Consider the following 19,268-nt stretch of genomic DNA (forward strand, 5'->3'; position numbering starts at 1 on the left):
AAGTCCTCAAGGTTATGATCTGGTTGGCTCTGGAACCCTTGTAAGTTACTCGAAGCCCAACTTTGTGATTGAGATGAGTATGTAGAATTGGGTATCTTCCAGCTTTGACACGACTTGGCAACCTCATTGATGCGTGGCACACGGGGCACGTAAACAAGCTCTGAGTTCCCTGGTAGTACCTAAGTCAGAGAACTTGGCTGATTCCTGGTCAAGTCAAGCTTTTGCTGTGAATTAAGTGTTCAGTAATCATGGGGGAACTCCCATTTGCACGTTTTCTAAATCTACATTCGTATGCTCAGATATATTCAGGCAAGACAGCTTTTATGGAAAGAGGAAATGATATGTCAAACTGTTTTGGTTGCTACGCCTGAGTTTTTAAAATTTCAGATGCATGAGCGTTAGAGGATGGTTATTTTCTGTTGTAGCTGAGCTGGACTTCCTTGTGAATGTTTTCTAAGATTTGGCTCATCTGTGTAAGCCATTTTTGGGAATGATGCATTTGGGAGAGTGTGTTTCCTGTTTTCAGAGAAGAGATTTTAGTCAAAGTCAGCACAAAACCAAATCAGGTTTTGAATAGTGTGAAGAATTATTCCTTATAATTGCTTACCTAATTTTGGTGTTTTATAATGGAGAGACTAGGTGTAATAAAGTCAGTATTCAGGCAAAAATTGCATGTGGTTAAAATGATCTCTGAAAAGACCTTGACTCAACAGCACTTGGACCCTTACTGCTCAAAAGCCAAGAATGAACTTCTTTTATTTCCGTCTTCATCTTGGCTGTCATCTGCCTTTCTTTGAGAGGGTAGTGGAAGAAAACGTGTGGTTTGGGCAGATGTGGGAATGGGGAACTCATGGGAAACTATAAAGGGGTTTTCTCTGTCTAGTGGGTGTGTTCACCTTCCTGTAAAGCTTAGTGTGCATATTATGTGACTCCACTATTTTTGGGGGTTTCTTAATTCTGCCTTCTCTTTCAATAAAATCATTGAGCATATGTAGAAGAGCACATATACTTTGTCAGTCTGTTCAGGACTCCTCAGAGTAGTTTTCTCTTCTAAGGGTCTTCCCTTTTTCTTGATGAATTCCCCTTACCTATGCCAGGATTCTGACTGTAACCTACCTAACACCAGGAGTGACTAATTCCTCTGTTTTCCAGCTTTCTGAGACCAAGATCTTCACTGCCTCTAATGTGTCTTCAGTGCCTCTGCCTGCAGAGAATGTGACAATCACTGCTGGTCAGAGGCAAGTGTGTGGTAAAATTCAGTATGTTTTCCCAAAGGGATCTGCTGACATAGCTGTAAGGAAGAGTGGCATTGGGCCTGTCCAAGCTCCCAGGGTGTTGGTAGTGATGACCAAATCACATTAAGTGCCTCTTTAGTTGATTGAGAGGTTTATCAGAGTTGATACTAGTTAATCTGAATGGAAGTCCATATTTTACAATTTAAAGATTCTCCCCCAAAATAGTCCTTTACATAGGTCAGCATCACAGGCATTGATTAAAACTTAGCATTATCTTAACAGTAAGTCAGGTAAAGGAAAACTACAGTGGAAATGTTTTCACTTATTTCTGAATTTACAAACTATTCAATAGTTTCTTCTCTTGCTTTATAATTAATGATACTTGTGCACTGAGCCCACTGAGTATAGTGATCATTTTTTCTCCTAGGATCTGGCTAATGAACTTTTTAGAACTTGAACCTAGGTATTGGCGTCAGTAGAGGAAGATGCACTCATTCATCAGAGAATATTTCTATCCCCTGAAAACCTCTTGGATTATGTCTCCGCCTGGGTATGATAGCTGTTGACTCAGAAGGTCCTGAACAGAAGTGTGATAGGGCTCGGATGCTAGGGATGTCGTTACTGGAAGTAACGTGTATTGTTTTCTGACACCAAATAACTGTCGCTTTTCCACACCAGTTCTGCAATTCTCTTGACAGCGACTAGGTGTCCAACAATTCAGTTCAATTCTGACACTGACTATCCACAGTTAGCACAGATCCACGTTAACGGCTCAGCCCCACAGGACCATCCTGGCTTCAGAGGTCAGCTGCAAATGCATGCCCAGGCTGCCCACACACCTTCCCAGCGACTGCAAACTTGGGCTGTTCTCAGCCCCCTCCTCAGGTTCAGAAATTTGCTAGAATGCCTGATTCAGGAGAATTTTACTTGCTATTACTTGTTTATTATAAGTAGTACCCAGGAACAGCCAGATGGAAGAGATGCATAGGGGCCAGGTCTGGGGGGAGGGCACAGAGCTTCCATGCCCTCTCTGGGTGTGCCGCCCTCTCAGCACTCTGATATGTCACCTACCCAGAAGCTCACTGTGTCTCATTGTACAAGAGTTTTTTATCAAAGTTTCGTTACATAGTCATGATCGATTAAGTCATTGGTGATTGAATTCAGTCCACAGTTCTCCTCCCTAGAAGTGGGTGGCGCGTGGTAGGGCTGAACGTTCCAACCCTCTAATCATATTAGTGTTTCTGGTCACCAGATCCCCTTCTGCAGCCATGTGGGAGGCCCCACCTTGAGTGACCTCATGGTTGAAAGGGGCTGATGATTTACAAAAGGCTATCACTCAGGAAATTCTCAGGGCTTCAGGAGCTCTATGCCAAAAACGGGGAGCAAAGCCCAAATATGTATTTTTATTATAGCATAAGTAATTTGAAATTCTGTAGAAGTTGGGAAAAATTTTTCGAAACCTTTCTTGTTCCAAAGCCACTTGAAGGTGCCAGCATTCTAGTATATGGTTTTACATATTAAATACTCGTAATGACAGGTATTCAGTATTAAAAAATCGGGTAAAAATTAGTAAATTTTGGTTCAATTATTGGGCTGCTATGTTAAAGTTAACGTTTGATATTTCATTAAATTCATTTTACTAAAATAAAATATTTAACATGGTTTGCAACATCATTAGAACATAGATATTATAGTGGTTCTTACACATCGATTATTTTCAGTAAATTAAGCATTTCAGGGCTCTGCTTTTGGGGAGTGACTTCGCTTTAACCAAACTCTGAGTTGGATGTTGAGGAGTGCTAGAATGTTCGTTCATTACTCATCAAGACCCTGTGTCCTCCACCAGAATTGACCTTGCTGTTCTGTTGGGGAAGACACCCTCGTCCATGGAGAATGATTCATCTAATCTGGATCCATCTCAGGCTCCTTCTCTTGCCCAGCCTCTGGTGTTCAGTAACTCGAAGCAGAGTACCATCTCTCAGCCTGCTTCGGGGAACACATTTTCTCATCACAGTATGGTGAGTAGGAAACATGCCGCGTCCCAGCAAACTTCCTGCTCACCCTGCACATACATACAGCAATTCCAGTGACAGTCAGAGGTTTGGGGCAGGGGAGGGCGTGCTCTCAGTCCTAACGGCCTTGCATGTGGAGACGTTGAGTTGGGTAGTAGGGCATGGAGAGCTCCGAGCCCCTGCGCTAAGCCTCTAAGGGCTCAGCTGCTGACATGCTGAATCCAGTAAGAAGGAGTTTCCATCATTCATGGTGCTGAACACCGTTGGCTATACTTGAGGAGAGAAAATTCATGACATCAACAATTTTAATCCTTTTGTCGTCCTAATTAAACCTTGATGGGAGTTGCGTTTCCGTATTTCTTGATAGAGCAGAGTTGCCATATATTTTCATTTAGATCAGACAGTTCTGGATTAGGCTTTCAAAACCCTCAGTCTTCTGGAATCTGCCCACTTCCTAGCTGTTTGTCCCTCTCTCTGTAGGTGGGCATGAGTGCTGGCTCTGCCCGTCTTACAGAGCTGTAGGAAGATAAGGTAATGGATAAGAGCTACGCGGATGTGGTGGCAGTAGTAGTATTTATTAACTAACCTAGGACACTTAACCGCACATGACTTGTTGATTCAGAATATTTTTTAAAATTCAAGGTCATTAACTAAGCCAAACAAGGACCAATTTTCTTATAGGTCAGTAAATCTTAAGAAGTATTGCTTTTTCTCTTTTTTTTCTCTTTGCCTTTCTTTTTCTGTCTTTATTTTTTAGTGGAGGGATACTATAGTTGTAAGAGGTAAGAGACCCAGTGTGCGTGTAATTTTATTTTTCCAATAGTAGGTTTATAGTATTAAAAATTATTTTAACTAGAAAACTGCTAAGCTAGTCTCTAATGGAGAATTCGGTCAGTTTTTAACTGTTGTCTTCAAGTGGTTTTTTTGTGTTAATGATTTGGTGTTTGATGTTCTGCCATAATATGAAAGGTGACAGACAAAGTAGGAGAGGTGAAAGGGAGAGTGTTGGGATTAAAAATGGGACAAAGGTCGTAAGAGGGTGAAACGAAGATCAGGAAATAACTATCAACCCCTGAGAGAAGTGACTGGAAAATGTCGTTAATTGCCTTTTAAAAGTTTTCAACTTACTTTCACTTAACCCCAGTATTCTATTTAATGTGTGTCATGTGGTATGTTAAACTAAGCATAGTGTTATACTGTTCTTTCTCATTACCTATATAATCACTATGCTATTTAATGTTTCTTTTCCATTGATGGTAAACGTTAGAGGATTAATTTCCCTTAAAATGTAACATGTAAATAATAATACAGGAGCCCCCTATTATTGTGTACAACATGTGAACATTGGGTAATTTTCTACGTCTTTAATATAATGCTTGGCACTTGCAGAATGTTTGTTAATCATCTGCCACAATCCTATACTTTCAACTAAATTTCCCATGTTTTTGTTTGTCTCATCTCAGGATATAGATTGAAGTGAGGAAAACTGTCTTACCTTGAGTTGGACAGACTTGTTTTGTGTAAGAAAGCACTGCTCAATCATGTTGATATGATTGAGGAACGAGATTAAATCTCCTGGAGGCTTCTTAGAAGAGTCAAGGCCTCATGGTTCATCTGGATCGGGCCGGTAGTTTTATTTGGTGGTAGGGAATGGAGAGAATCCCCCAAAAGCACTGAGAGTAAATTTGCTTTCTTATCAATGACTGCCCTGTGGAACTTGGATGCCCACAGCAAACAATCACGTCATCTGGACTCGTGCAGTTGGCTGGTGCAGAGGTGGGGACGGCCCCTAAGGTGGTGTCTGCCTCTGTGCTCCTTATTGGCAGCATTGAGGTGAGGCTCCAGTTTGTGGTTTTGGTTCCTTTTGAGCTGGTTAGTGGAAAGGGCAAGGACCTTAGTGGCTTGAGTGAAATTTTATCTTCACGTTAATTTAATAATCAAGTATTGGTTGACTTAGAACTTTAAAAGGGGGAAAATTCCTGTGGTCATTAGAGCGCCTCCCTGAGATGGAGGGAGGAGGAAGTGGTGATGATAAGTATGAGTTTTCATAGCTTTTGAGGACCTGCTGTGTCCCACGTACATATTAAATGCTTTACATACATTATTTGTTTCATCCTCCCTCAACTTTATAAGGTCCTACTTTTATTTCTGTTTTCAGACGAGGAAAATGAGGTACAGAAAATTACTTTTCCGCAGTTACATAGCCAGGATTTGAATCTAGACATCTGACTACACACTGTGCTCTGAATGGACTGTGCTGTACACACACACATGAGTCTTGACTCACCTCGTTTCTCTGGCCCTCACCCTGGATAAGTGTCTTTTTGAGTAGCTGGCCGTGGATGTCTCTAATCCTGTGTTGTTCTGCAGGTGAGCATGTTGGGGAAAGGATTTGGTGATGTCGGCGAAGCCAAGGGCGGCAGCACCACAGGCTCCCAGTTCCTGGAGCAGTTCAAGACGGCCCAGGCCCTGGCTCAGCTGGCAGCGCAGCACTCTCAGCCTGGAGCCCCCACCTCATCCTCCTGGGACATGGGCTCCACCACGCAGTCCCCGTCGCTGGTGCAGTACGGTGAGGAAGGTGGGCAGTGGGATGGACTCCCAGGTGTGGGAGCGGTACTGCTGCAGGAGTAGGGGGTAGAGACAGTCCTCACGTGAGGAGAAGGGAACAGTTTCCCACACTGATCTCCCCTCGTCACAAAGGCTGAGTTCAGAAAGCTGGGAAATGATAAAAGGTTGAGGCTATAAATTTTTTAATCAAATCTAGCTCGATACGTAGTTGCCATCTTCCATTGACCTGGGGATTTTTGCGATGCCCTAGATTTATCTTTAGGGTTTGAAAACAGCATAGTGCCTTTGAAAAGGTTCACGGACTTGGCCCTTTCAGGACTTCATACTCCAAACACAGATGGTTCCTGAATTCTTGTCTTACACAAGCGAAGCAATAGTGTTGGTGCAATTAGGCTGTATGTAAGAACAAATATGATCTGGTGATTTTCGCCATAGAAATGAGATTAAGCCTTAAAAGGACCTGTTCACACAAGGTTCTGGTTCCCGAGGGCCTAGTTCATAGCTCTAGAGCAGGATAAGAGCATCTTCTTGCGGCTCCCCAGCACCTCTGGCCTTATACTTACTGGGTTTTGTCTTGCAGATTTGAAGAACCCAAATGATTCAACAGTGCACAGCCCCTTTACAAAGCGCCAGGCTTTCACCCCATCTTCAGCCATGATGGACGTGTTCCTTCAGGAGAAGCCGCCTGCTGTGGCCACCTCCACAGCTGCACCTCCGCCCCCCTCTTCTCCCCTGCCAAGTAAATCCACCTCGGCTCCACAGATGTCTCCTGGATCTTCAGACAACCAGTCCTCCAGCCCTCAGCCGGCTCAGCAAAAACTGAAACAGCAGAAGAAGAAAGCCTCCTTGACTTCTAAGGTACTTGAACGTTTTGATAGATACTATCTTAGGGCAAAGGGCTGAAGGGTTTGGGAATTGAAGTTGTAAGGGTATAGTTTAGAATTTGAAGCAAAAGTTGTATTCATCTCACACTAAGGTTGCAGTAATCCATGGCTTTCCTCTTCCTGACAGATTCCTGCTCTGGCTGTGGAGATGCCTGGCTCAGCAGATATCTCAGGGCTAAACCTGCAGTTTGGGGCTTTGCAGTTTGGGTCAGAGCCTGTCCTTTCTGACTATGAGTCCACCCCCACCACGAGCGCCTCTTCAAGCCAGGCTCCAAGTAGCCTCTATACCAGCACGGCCAGGTATAGAGGAAACGTCAGTCATAATTAGGGCTTCTTTTACTCGGCTTGACCACTTTTCTCAGTTTCTTAATGGTTTCTAGAACTCGGGGGAGGTCAAGTCTCTGACTGAGTGAGAGAAAAGTAGACAACTATAGCATTTTTTTTTTTTAGCACTGTAAAATATTTTACTAGGATTATCTGTAACTGAACAGAAATGCATCCCCTGGGTCCTTCTAGAAGAGCCATGAACAGTTCGTGCAGTGTGTACAGCGCCTCTTAATGGAAAGCACATTGGCATCTTCCACAGATGGAAATACTTTTGGCCCTTTGGTGTGGGGCTCATGCCTTTGAAGGGTATGACGGGCGTCTCCTAGGAAGGAGGTAGCATTGATACACGAGTATTACACAGATTGAAAGGAACCTTTCCTACTGCTCTGGGAGGGCCATCTCAGCGTTAGAAAATCCTAGAGGCATTTCAGGGCACTGGGCTATACTTCTCGATCCTTAGAATTTAAAAATATAGCTGTCCGGCCCTTGCCTAGATCTACTGAATTATAATTGTCATTAATGAATATGAGAATTTTAAAAGTTTCTCTCAGGAGAGTTCTGCCAGTAGCCTTACATTTAATGGGTGTTTGAGAGCCAGGAGCTCAGAATTCCTGAGAAGGAATAAGAGCAAGAGATGATTTTCCTGTTCTTTGGGTTCGTGTTATGGTGAAGGGACCGAGCAGTGTAGCCTTCCTACTGACGTTTAGCCTCTTTTCTTGTAACAGCAGACTGGAGAGGGACAGGGATTGCTCTCCCTTTAAGAGTTGAAAATGTGTTTGAAGTCCTCTCTTACTCAGATCCCTGGCTCTAGGATGTGGAAATGTCTCCTGTTAGGAAGAGATGGTGGCAGTTTCTTTTACTTGTTGCTGGAAATTTTCTTTTTGATTGTAGTCTAGTAGTAGATTTCCACTGTTCCCTTAGTGTCAGTGGATCTGCTTTATTTCATTTCTCTGAGATTTTCCTTCTCCATTCCCACAGCGAATCTTCATCCACAGTTTCATCCAACCAGAGTCAGGAGTCCGGTTATCAGAGTGGCCCAATTCAGTCGACAACCTATACCTCCCCAAACAACGCTCAGGGCCCTCTATATGAACAGAGATCCACACAGACTCGGCGGTACCCCAGCTCCATCTCTTCATCACCCCAAAAGGACCTGACTCAGGCAAAGGTAGTGGCTTCACAAGCCCCTGGGTGGTGGTTAGGACAAGGGTGGCAAAGTCCCTTTCATGTGAGCATTTTACTTCTTGACAAATGGTACCGAGACACCTCGAAGTGTGCTGACTGAGAAGCTGAAAACACATCTCCATGGTTGGTGAAATAAATAAAAGTTCTTTCCAGCAAGCCTGGAGACTCCGAGCTGGGAAACTGTTCTCTCTGCTCTGCAGATCCAGTCTTGCTCGTAGCACCAGTCTCAGTACCTGTTTTCTCTTCTTGGAAGATGTGACTGCTAGCGGTCTGGGTGCATATCAGTAGAGCCCACCTCGCTGTCTTGGCTTGGTGAGGGGCCAGCAATAAGCACGAGGTGGTGTGGGGTGACTCAGACGCAGCCAGCACAGTAGGTGGCTTGGCTGAATGGTCTCACTCCCACACCCTCCCCCTGGGATCACTAGATGGACCTTTCCTGTATCTATTTTGGGTTCGGGGTCTCTTCAGCATTTGGGGGTTGCCATCTGTTGCCTTCGGTCACACAGAGTTGGTTTATCTTATTCTTGAATTTTGTTTTTATGTTGTTTGTATAGTCTGCATCGTGTTAAGCCTTTGGTTGACTTGTAGAGTTTAAAAGGTTTGTTGATAGAAATCAAGCTGAGTCTGTCAGTGCTAACTTGACCTATTTATTTGAGTTTGTCTGTTTCTTATTCCTGTTTTTTATACCAGAATGGCTTCAGTTCTGTGCAGGCCACACAGTTACAGACCACGCAATCTGTTGAAGGTGAGTGTACTCAAGGCTTTTTCCTCAGTTGTCTTGTTTTTCCTCCTCTTTCAAGATTTATGCATTTCCTGGATTATAGTAAAAAGAGCTCGGGCTCAGTGATCAGAACTTCTGGTTCCGGTCTCAGCTTGGTTCTGCCCTGCTGTTTAATCTCAAACCAGCCTAAGTTTCAGGTTCTCTCTCTTAAAATGATCCCCTTGGTTCACTGCACTGAACAAATGAGATCAGTGCTGTGAGATGCATGGAGTTTAAAAAAAAAAAAAAGAAAAGATTCTGCCTAAACACGAATGATCCATTATTAAGTAGCTCACAGTCTTGTCTTTGGGGCAGTGTAGGACTGTAGTCATCTCTTTGTTTCTCATAGATGCTCCTTTTCCTCTGTTGAGGTGGATTCCTTTCCTTATTTCCAGGTGCTACAAGCTCTGCAGTGAAATCTGACTCACCTTCCACATCTAGCATCCCTCCTCTCAGTGAAACGGTATCTGCAGCTTCCTTACTGACGACAACCAGTCAGCACTCATCCTCCTTGGGTGGCTTGAGCCACAGTGAGGAGATTCCAAATACTACCACCACACAACACAGCAGGTGATTTGGGGTGAGGGTTGCAGGTTGGGGTTGGTGAGTAGCAGTTGGTGTGAGCTCTCGGGTTCCATCTCATCCCCTCCACCTGGTAGAGACCACATTAGTTAAGTGGAGGATGACCTAAAAGCTATGGGAAATGAAGACAGAAGGGGCTTATTTTCCCTTTTCAGCATCCATTCTTGCTTTAACTGCTTACTATCCCGGCTGGCCCTTGTGCTTACCAGATGATCTCAGATCTCCTTGGTCTCATATTCTGCCTAATTTCCTTGCCTGTGTTCTTGACTGAAGAAGCTTCAGGCGGCCCAACGCTGTGGCTGATGGCAACCTCTTTTTCCTTGCAGCACGTTATCTACTCAGCAGAACACCCTTTCGTCGTCAACATCTTCTGGGCGCAGTTCAACATCCACTCTTTTGGTAAGCACCGTGCTGTAAAAGAGGAAACGTGCTTTCTATACTTATAACTATCCAGCCGTAAGATTCATCCAAGAAGCGATTCTTGAAAAATCTCTTCATGAAGTGGCAAAATGATCATTGATGTGAGCTTGCAGGAGAGGAGTAAAAAGGGTGCTTGAAGCCAAGAGGCAGAAAAATCCCAGAAATATTGCACAGCTGTGGGCCAATTTTCAAAGCCCTGGAAGTAACTTTCCTGAATCTTTACGTGATTTTTTTAAAACATGAGTCTGGGGCTTTGTATGCTATGCTAAGCTTTATAAGAACATTCTAACTGATACAACCGTTCTCATCCCTTGGTCTGGGATGTGCTAAACGTGAGTCCTGAAAATAATCTGTGTGAGTCTGCGCATCCTGTGAAAGTAGAGGCCAGATGAGAACTTGGGTCAAAGAATTAGTTTCACTGTTGTGATTTACAATAACTACTTGTGGAATTACTCTGAGATGGTAAGAAAGACAACTAGCTTAAAAAGGACCCATTCTGGGCAACGCTGTCTGGTTTGCCAAAAGCCCAGGGGGAGATAATGAGGGGCTCAGGCTTTCTTAGGAGTCTCTTTGTCCAAATACACTGTTTCAGGTTTGAATTCATTAGAACTGTGCTTTTTTTCTAGCCCATGAACTGCTCTCTTGTGCTGAACTAGTGAAGACGAGTGTAGGAGGGGCGGCTAGGATATGTTTTTCACATGCAATCTATGTGTCCTCGCTGGCCAGCCAGCATTCATTTCTGGGGAATTTGTCCCCAGTTTGCTGCTTTTCTGAACGGAGATGACATGCAGTGGGTCCTTCGTGACCATCCTTGCCAGATGAATCTTGGGGAGATGTGTACCCAGAGAGGATTTAGTGGTTTCTTTTAACTAACGGCAACGGGCAGCCTGGTTACTGCCTCTGCCTCATGCTGGTAGCAGCAGCAGAAGGGGTTGCCTGTCCTTTCTGACCTGTTAGGTAATGGCTGTTTTCCTTCTTTTCTCCTGCACCGCTCCCCCTTTTTGAAGCACACAAGCGTGGAGAGCGAGGCGAACCTCCATTCTTCCTCCAGCACTTTCTCCACCACGGCCAGCACAGTGTCTGCACCTCCCCCGGTGGTCAGCGTCCCCTCCAGTCTCAGCAGTGGCAGTAGCCTGGGCCTCAGCCTGAGCAGCAACTCCACCGTCACGGCCTCGACGCGAAGCTCAGTCGCTACAACTTCAGGTAGCCCTCCCTCCCTGCGAACGGGATGGATGGCATCCCCTGGGGCGAAGAAGGGGCGACGGAACTGGGGGACAGGATGAAAGTGTGCTTTCTCTTGTAGGAAAAGCCCCTCCTAATCTCCCGCCTGGGGTCCCGCCGTTGTTGCCTAATCCGTATATCATGGCTCCGGGGCTGTTACATGCCTACCCGGTAAGTGAGACTGAAGGGCCTTCTCCACCAGGGGAAGAGAGAAGATAGCATGGCTGCTCGTTACAGCTCTGGCTTCAGGTGGAAGGCTCATTAAAACACAGAATAAATGAGTGGTTTGTTACATGAATGCAAACAGGTTTTTAATCTTCGTAGTTGTGGGGAAAATGACAGTTTTTAGAAAGGAAGGACTAAACCGAGGCCAGCCTCCCTGTTGTTTATTTTCTGTCTGAAACACTTATTCAGGGCCTCAGAAGCCAAAGGCCAGAGTGTCCAGCTGGAATCCCTTTCAGTTTCATAGACAACTGTTTTTTCTAGTTGCATTGATTCCCTGTGTCTCAGGGTCTTGGCTGGCTCTGACCTGGTCAGTCTATGGCCATCTGCGAACAGGTGGCTGACAGTGACAGCTTTGGTCTGGATATGTTTTCTGTCAGCTTCGTGTATTCAGTGCCTGTTAACATGAAGGGAATTACTAAGTTTTTGTTCTTGTTCTCAGAGAGTCTAGATGAATATCGTACAGATGAAACATCCAGTAGTACTTTACACATTTGAGTAAGAACACTCCCTTAGTACCCAGACAGACATTAGAGAAAACGAGTAAAATGGGAATCCGTTCTGCGGGAGATACATTTTATGCCGGAGATTGACGGCTGTAAGAGAGAGACTGGCGGGCTAGGAAACAGCAGGCTTTCGTGTGTGACTTGTGTCTGCCCGCCGCCGCCGCCCAGAGGCCCGCTGGGTGGGATCAGTGTGTAGCTCAGGGAAATCGCCAAGACCTCCCATGATCTCCTGCTCTTTCTAAGAATGAGGGTGAATGTTCTGGTGATTTACCTTGTCTCTTAGCAACTTGGTTTGCTGCTGTCACGACCAGTCCCCATGAGTGTTGTGTGCTTGTCTCTTTCAGCCACAAGTATATGGCTATGATGACTTGCAGATGCTTCAGACGAGATTTCCATTGGTAAGTTTAAGACATGTCAGAATATAGGGGGTTGGGGAGTGGTTCTAACAGAAAGTAACTTTTAAAAGTCAGACTTGGGCATCTTTGAAGTAAACACATTCTAACATAATCTATAACTCAGAGTACTCTGGAGCGCTCAGGATGCTTTCTGGATGTTTCAAAACTTCAAATTCCAGAAAGATGATTTTCTCAGTAGTAGCCGACTCTGAGATGATGTCTAGAGGTTTGAGACTCTTGCTGGCCCTGATTTCCGTGCTGTTTTCCCGTGGGCATACCCGTAGACCCTGCCTGACTGTTCGTGCGTGGCCAGGCAGGGGGGACAGTGTATGCAAGAGTCATTTGGAGTTTGTGCCAGCTCTAGCCAGCTTATTCAGTGGCTGGATGAGTGGCATTACTCGAACATTCTCCTGCTTCTCACCCTGTGGAGGTGTCATGCTGGGGAGTGAGTGACATTGAGTCTCTGCTCTTTTCCTTCTTTCTTCCAGGATTACTACAGCATCCCATTTCCCACACCCACCACGCCACTGACTGGGAGGGATGGTAGCCTGGCCAGCAACCCTTACTCTGGTAGGACTGGGGCGGGGCTCAATAGAGGGGGACTGTGTTGACATTGGTGGCAGAGACCTGATGAGGTGCAGGAGGGGCCAGTTCAGTTAAGGTCTTGGGCAGCAGTATCGACTGGCTGTGAGGTCGGGACTGGTGGATTCAGAATCCTGCTAGAGAAGGGTCTGGGGCACTTGCTCCTGCTCATCTCACTTTCCCTGGGATTCCAGATGACATCTTCTCTGTCGGAAGGGGGCTGACTTGGTTTTGCTCAGCCCTTCCTCAGCTTTTCCCAGGAAGTACAGTGGTTGAACTGACCTCGCTTCCTCTGCTCCTCTCTGTTCCTGTACCCCACTCTCAGTGGCAGTCTCGCTGCCTTACTAGGCCACGGGCCTCCTTTTGTTGCCTGACCTATTGTCATTATTTGTCCTGACTGGTCATTGTTTTTGTTCCCCGTGGAGGAAGAGTGGGGAGATGAAGGAAGACGCGTAGGCAGGGAAGTCACGCAGGAGTTTGGTTCTGGGCGCCTCAGCCATGGCGCTTGCCTAGTGCTGGACGCTGCGCTGCAGTGCTCAGTGGAGCTGCCAAGAATCGAACTTGAACGGTCCTTTACCAGGATTTCCTGGAATCATGTGAAAGCAGAAGTAGTCATTGTTCATTGGTGTGTGGAAGAGGCAGGTACATTTTGCTTCTCCTGTCACAGGTGACCTCACAAAGTTCGGCCGTGGGGATGCCTCCTCCCCGGCCCCGGCCACAACCTTGGCCCAACCCCAGCAGAACCAGACGCAGACTCACCACACCACGCAGCAGACATTCCTGAACCCGGCGCTGCCTCCTGGCTACAGTTACACCAGCCTGCCCTACTACACGGGGGTGCCGGGCCTCCCCAGCACCTTCCAGTACGGGCCCGCGGTGTTTCCTGTGAGTACCTGGCCGTGGTCTTTCTGTGGTGAGAGCCCTGGCCCGGAACTGGCCCCGCTGCTTTCCAGGACTTTGTCATGGCTGAGGCAGAACAGGGCTGGAGGTGGGGCTGGAGGTGGAGGTCTTGGGATGGGGATTAGAATCAGCTGACAGGAATAGGCCAGCGTGCAGCTGGCTCCCTCAGACGTCCTTCGTCCCCTGCCACCACTGCCCCTTTCCCTTCCTCCAGTCTTCTGCTGCCTGCCCTCACTGTTGATTTCAGAAAGCTCAGTAGGGAGCCCATTTCACCAAGCAAACTGGTCAGCCTGCATCAGGATGGGGAGCCCTCTGAATGCGCAGCCCCTGGAGGAGAAGGGGTGGGTGGATGGTGTGTGCTGCCATTTCACTGCGCTCTGACCTTTCTGCTCTCTAGGTGGCTCCTACCTCTTCCAAGCAGCATGGTGTGAATGTCAGTGTGAACGCATCAGCCACCCCTTTCCAACAGCCAAGTGGATATGGGTCTCATGGATACAACACTGGTAAGCTGACCTTGACCCCGGCTGTCAGAGGTGTCTGTGGGATGTTTTCAAGGAGTTTCAGGGAGGAAGACGTGGTGCTTGAGAAAACAGCGTTGGTGAGGGTGTGCCGCTGCTCTGCGTGCGATAGTTAGACGACTGGGGGGGGGGGGGGGGGGCTGTCTGAGCAGCACCGACAGCGGAGCTTGGTACTAGACCACGTGTCCACACTCACGACAGGGATGCCCTGGGTTGGCTATGCGCATGTGCAGGCTCGCCAGTCTTGGGGTGTAAAGCAGGGCAAGGGGCCCCAAGATTTTCCTGGGGTCAGTGGGGGTAAGTGTTACCGTGTATGGTACTGACAGTGCAGAAGGGAACATACTGAACGGGGGTCGGGTGGGTTCTTAGCTGGCATGCTGTGTTCGGCTGAAGCCCCTTTGCATTCCCTAGCTAGGAGACCTAAGGTATGGAGAGGAGGACTAGGGTGGGGGTATAGGCGAACCCTGGAGGGGCAGGTTCGCTGCCAGACCGCCCTAATGAAGTGGTCGTAAGCTTTGCTGCTGGAGGGTCTTGCCTTCACTTTCTTTAAAAAACGCAACACCTGTGGGGTGCAATAAAACGAGGTCGGCCTGTATTCAGTAGAGTGAGAGTTGGGCTGGGAGCATTGGACCTTCAGGTTCCTTCATTTGTGTGGCTGGTCTCTTTGCAAAATCCATTTGCACATCTGATGGCAAGGAGGGCAATGTAGGAATCATCTGAATGGGTCCTGACCCCAACGATGCTCACCCGCCCCTTGCTCCCATTCCTGACCCCTGCTCTCCACTATTGGAGGGCAGAGGAAGGAGGAGTTTGAAGAAACAATTCCATCTACTTTTCTCGGTGACCAGGAGATGAACATGGATGAGGAGGAGGTGGTTCAGTTGCTTGGGGTGGAGGGTTGTCCTTCAAAATTCTTGGCTCACTGATGGCTTCATGGTGATTTCAAAAGAGCTGCATCTGTGTTCTTCACCCTTGGGTGGGCTGTGTGGGTAAATTGCCCAAGGTTTTCAATAATAGGGAAACTCTGAGCTGAGAACAGAGGGCAGTAGGTCTGGGAACTAATAGCCAGGTGGAGCTTGGAACTGTCAGGACTCAGGGCGAGATTTAAACCAGAGAAATCCTGAGCCGCCCCACTCTGATTGTGGCCACCCCTCTCCCTGAGGAAAAGCACCCTCATCCTTGGTGGGAAGGACTAGAAGCATTTTGACTTGGAGTGGCCCCATCCTGAGAGTATTAGATTTAAGTCTTAGCTGGACCAGGTTCAAGAATTTTCAGAGGCAGGTGACTGATAACGTAAGAGAACAGCATACCTGATTGTGGAAATCTTAGCTCCTTACCTCCCTTAAGATTTCAGAAACTTTCTGTAACAGCCCTTTTGAGAACCCCCAGTTCCCAGCCCCACAGAGGGTTCTTGTCATCCCATTCCTCATCAACCTCTAAATTCATTTATTTTTATGTATTTGATTCCTTTTAGGAAGAAAATATCCACCCCCTTACAAGCATTTCTGGACGGCAGAGAGCTAATTTGGCCCAAGGCCGGGGGCTGTGTTTTGTGTGTGTGTATAAATTTGCACTGAAGTCTTATTTCAGAAACCAGACCACTGAGGAGAGCCTGCTGAGCTGGGGCCATGGCCTGCGTGGCTTGGGGAAATGAGTTGTGGATTCCTTCTGGGCTTTTGAACTTGCCCTCCCCCCGTTTCCCTCTCCCCCATGTGTCTGGCCCTGTCTTACCCATTTCGAGTTCAAGCGGTGCAGCACCTCCGAAGCATCAATGCACACACCTGCTGTTGCTTTTGATTCTGGAAGGCATGTAGTTCCAACTTGTAACACAAATATTTGTAGTCTTCAATAAACTGTGGTATTTCTTTAGCTAACTCTGGCGTTCTTTCCGTGCATGTCTTTCTGGACACTAGGAGCCAATGTTGAGCTGATGAAGGGTGGAGGGTGGCCTTTCCAATCAGACCCCAGCATAGCCACAGAACTGGTAACTTTTCAGTATGGTGATGCTATGAGGTGGGAGGGGAAATAGTCTGTTTCCAATCTGTTGATTGGTTGGTAAAGAAAGCCATTTGTAGAAAATCCCCGATTCTCCATGCTTATTGTAGCTCTTCACTTTTCCATTTAGATCTTCCCCGTGCCTCTGACACAAGCAGAAGGGAAAGGACAAAACAGCTTAGTGTCATGTCATGGTGAAAGGCAGAAGAGATGGTGTTCAGAGCTGTTGTCGGGGAAGTGTCTTCCAAGGCTCCATTCCCACATCTGGTTGGTTCCCCAAGACCAGTGGCTGTTTGAGGTCTGATAAAGTCTTGAGAGACCAGCTAGTTGACTCAGGCTGTGGAAACTGCTAGCCTGGCACATTGTTCTTTGTCCCGCGATGGCTTTTCAGCATTGTGGATTATTAGTCGTCGTGCACTTGTGGGTGTAGCTAAAGACGCGTGGGAGAGGTTTGGTTAGACATCTTGCCTGGGACTTCTCATCCGCACCCAGTCCAACTCCTGTGCTTTACACCAGCCCTTTGCGTACACTTAACTTGGACAGTGACAGCAGTGTCCGTGGTTATCGGGAACCCAGGCGTGCCACTTTATTATTTGTCCCCAGCCCTCTGGAGTAATTTTTGTCCCGTGAGGGTGACCAACTTTCCAGGGGCTGCCATACTGGGAGAGGTTGGTTCTTGCTTCTTCCCATCGTGTTGGTATCACTGTGTGGGGTTGTGGGGTACGGGGTTGATTGGGAAGGAAAGCAAGAGAACTCTAGTGTGAGGAGCTAGTAACTGGTAATGGGGAGGTAGGGAAACCAATACCTTTTATTTCCTTGTGTCCCAAAGGCCAGTACGGCTGTTACCACAAAGAATTCTCGCTTGTCCTGCGTTTCCAGTCCCTTCAACAAATACCCAAGTTAAGGCCTCTGGCCTAGAAGCTGGTTTTTAGCTAGTCCAGCCTATAGAAAGAAGGAGACCAGGGAGGGGCACATTGGAACTCAATTCCTCCCTACCACCCCCCGGGGCGTCCAGTTAGCCATTTCTCCCATCTGTGTGGGATGACCAAGCTGGCCGAGCCTTTGCAGTAGACAGCGATCGTCTATTGTTTCCCTCAGAAATGTTCTCCTTACACCATCTGTTCCACCTTTCTCCCCGCCCTTCCATACAAACCTTATCAGCTTAGACTTTTCCATAAAGAGCTCCTATTTTTAAAGTTAGGCCTATTACCAGTGATATGCCAAACGGGCACCTGGGGTTTGAAACGGGAAGGGCGAAAAATGCTCCGTTAGCTCGTGTCTTGTCCAGTCTTTTCCTTGAAAGTGTGGAGTTGATATTCTGGCGACGGGAAGTCTTTTCTCGTGCTTGCTTTCTGGAGTTCTCTTCTTTTTCCTAGTTGGTGTTTGCCCCTCCCTGGAACTGTGTGGACTTTTGACGTGGGAGGGGTTTCCACTTCTGTTGGGAAGATGCTAAGGTGGGCTTAGCTTGTGCCACTGCCTTTGTGCTAGGCGTCGGGAGGACGTGGGTTCTGGAGTTTGAAAGGGGGTTGCTGTTGAATTGTGGGTGAATGGAGGATTCCTCATTTGTGGTTTGGTCCCTTTAGTGCTTCTAGAAAACTCTTCCGTCAAAGTGCTCCTAACATCATATAAGGATCCAAGGACATAGACTGAAGTGAAAGATTTTCTGAAGTTTCATTTTATCTCACTTCATGAGACGGAATATTATCTTTAAAAAACATGCTTTAAATTCCTAGTTAAATTTGAATTACTTCACCTCAAATCTCTGCATAAAATTTCTCTAGTAAGATGCTGGATTACTTCACCTGCTGGCTTTTTCCTATCTTCTTGACCTATTGCCACATACCCCAGGAGGTAGAGGATGTGTGTTTCAGTTTAAGGAGTACAGCTTAAAATGAGGGATTGTATTACTCTGGTTTCCTTAAAGCTGTAGTGCGGGTAGGGAGTTTTTCAACAGGAAACAATTGTGCAAATTGTTAGAGTGTGGATCAGAGTGTTTATCTCGTGGAGAAGCTAAAGTGGTAAACTAGAATAACTTGAATTTTGTGTTCCACCTAGGCTGTAGGAAATAGCCTATTCCTGTCTGCCTTCCTTACCCCTCCCCCTTAAAATGCGTGAATGGAAATTCACTCTGTGCCATCTCTTTAAATCCTAAGTATATAGCCTAGAACCTCCACGGCTGGAGAGGCTGGACTGAGGGAGCTGAAGCTCTGCGAAGCCAGGTGCTCTTTGAGGTTGACTTGGACTGTGCCTTTGGTACTTAGGCTGTGAGATCCTGGCTTTGAGCCCAGAAGTATCTCTTCGTGAACAGAAAGAGCCAGACTACCTGTCCTGGAGCAGGACTGAGTGAAGTTTGGGTGGATTGATTTGATGTGGACATTAAAAGTGTAATCCATTCGTGTCGGGCTTTGCCACTGAGATATTTTGAAAGCTATATGCCAGTGCAGTTTGGCTATATCCCCTTGCTCCCCCCAAAAACACCTCACTCCCACACATACACCCAGTACACACCTGGAAAGGGAAAGAGAACCCTTCCTGAGCCTTTGTGTCATGAGCTCTTATCCCTCAGGACTGACCTGAAGCTGGAAAAACAGACCAAAATCCCCTTGCAGTGCTAGAGGTAGAAAGGCTGCAGGGAGAGGGGTCAGGCAGCTAGTGAGCTAATCCTCCTGTCTGTTTCCTCCTCCCCCAGGTGTGTCAGTCACCTCCAGTAACACGGGCGTGCCAGATATCTCGGGTTCTGTGTACTCCAAAACCCAGGTAGGTGCCTGGCTCTGGGTACAAGTGGAAAAAGAGAGGTGGATACAGAGGAGGTGGAGTGGCGATGACAAGTCCAGGGAGCTGGGACAGCGCTAGGAGAGGCGTCAGGACACCCACCCTACTAGAGAGGGATGGTCTAGACTTCAGTTCCTTGAGAAAGTTTAAATTTAGCCATCTGGGGAAAAAACGAGAAATGTTA

General features: G+C 46.9%; 1 protein-coding gene and 1 non-coding gene across 39 annotated transcripts in view; both read left to right on the top strand.

The window, feature by feature from the left end:
• UBAP2L (ubiquitin associated protein 2 like) overlaps nucleotides 1-19,268 on the top strand; it is a 38,779-nt gene that overhangs the window by 16,774 nt on the left and 2,737 nt on the right. For 17 of the 38 annotated variants that reach the window (XM_074318902.1, XM_074318909.1, XM_074318906.1 and 14 more), the window contains 16 exons: nucleotides 1,153-1,238; nucleotides 3,082-3,253; nucleotides 5,618-5,816; nucleotides 6,396-6,673; nucleotides 6,827-6,999; nucleotides 8,005-8,194; nucleotides 8,902-8,956; nucleotides 9,367-9,541; nucleotides 9,880-9,952; nucleotides 10,981-11,176; nucleotides 11,277-11,365; nucleotides 12,267-12,320; nucleotides 12,806-12,887; nucleotides 13,567-13,784; nucleotides 14,197-14,302; nucleotides 19,002-19,069. In XM_074318902.1, the coding sequence (XP_074175003.1) occupies nucleotides 1,153-1,238; nucleotides 3,082-3,253; nucleotides 5,618-5,816; nucleotides 6,396-6,673; nucleotides 6,827-6,999; nucleotides 8,005-8,194; nucleotides 8,902-8,956; nucleotides 9,367-9,541; nucleotides 9,880-9,952; nucleotides 10,981-11,176; nucleotides 11,277-11,365; nucleotides 12,267-12,320; nucleotides 12,806-12,887; nucleotides 13,567-13,784; nucleotides 14,197-14,302; nucleotides 19,002-19,069 (2,214 nt within the window). Of the gene's footprint in view, nucleotides 1-1,152; nucleotides 1,239-3,081; nucleotides 3,254-5,617; nucleotides 5,826-6,395; nucleotides 6,674-6,826; nucleotides 7,000-8,004; nucleotides 8,195-8,901; nucleotides 8,957-9,366; nucleotides 9,542-9,879; nucleotides 9,953-10,980; nucleotides 11,177-11,276; nucleotides 11,366-12,266; nucleotides 12,321-12,805; nucleotides 12,888-13,566; nucleotides 13,785-14,196; nucleotides 14,303-15,791; nucleotides 16,192-19,001; nucleotides 19,070-19,268 lie in introns of those variants that run through there. The other 21 variants (XM_019713239.2, XM_019713238.2, XM_074318901.1 and 18 more) reach the window with 3 other exon arrangements.
• LOC141568724 (small nucleolar RNA SNORA58) lies at nucleotides 12,588-12,725 on the top strand. The gene has a single exon (XR_012491944.1). It is a non-coding gene; the product is annotated as a small nucleolar RNA SNORA58 (small nucleolar RNA).

This window comes from Rhinolophus sinicus, linkage group LG14 (genome assembly GCF_036562045.2).
Source record: "Rhinolophus sinicus isolate RSC01 linkage group LG14, ASM3656204v1, whole genome shotgun sequence".
NCBI lineage: Eukaryota > Metazoa > Chordata > Mammalia > Chiroptera > Rhinolophidae > Rhinolophus > Rhinolophus sinicus.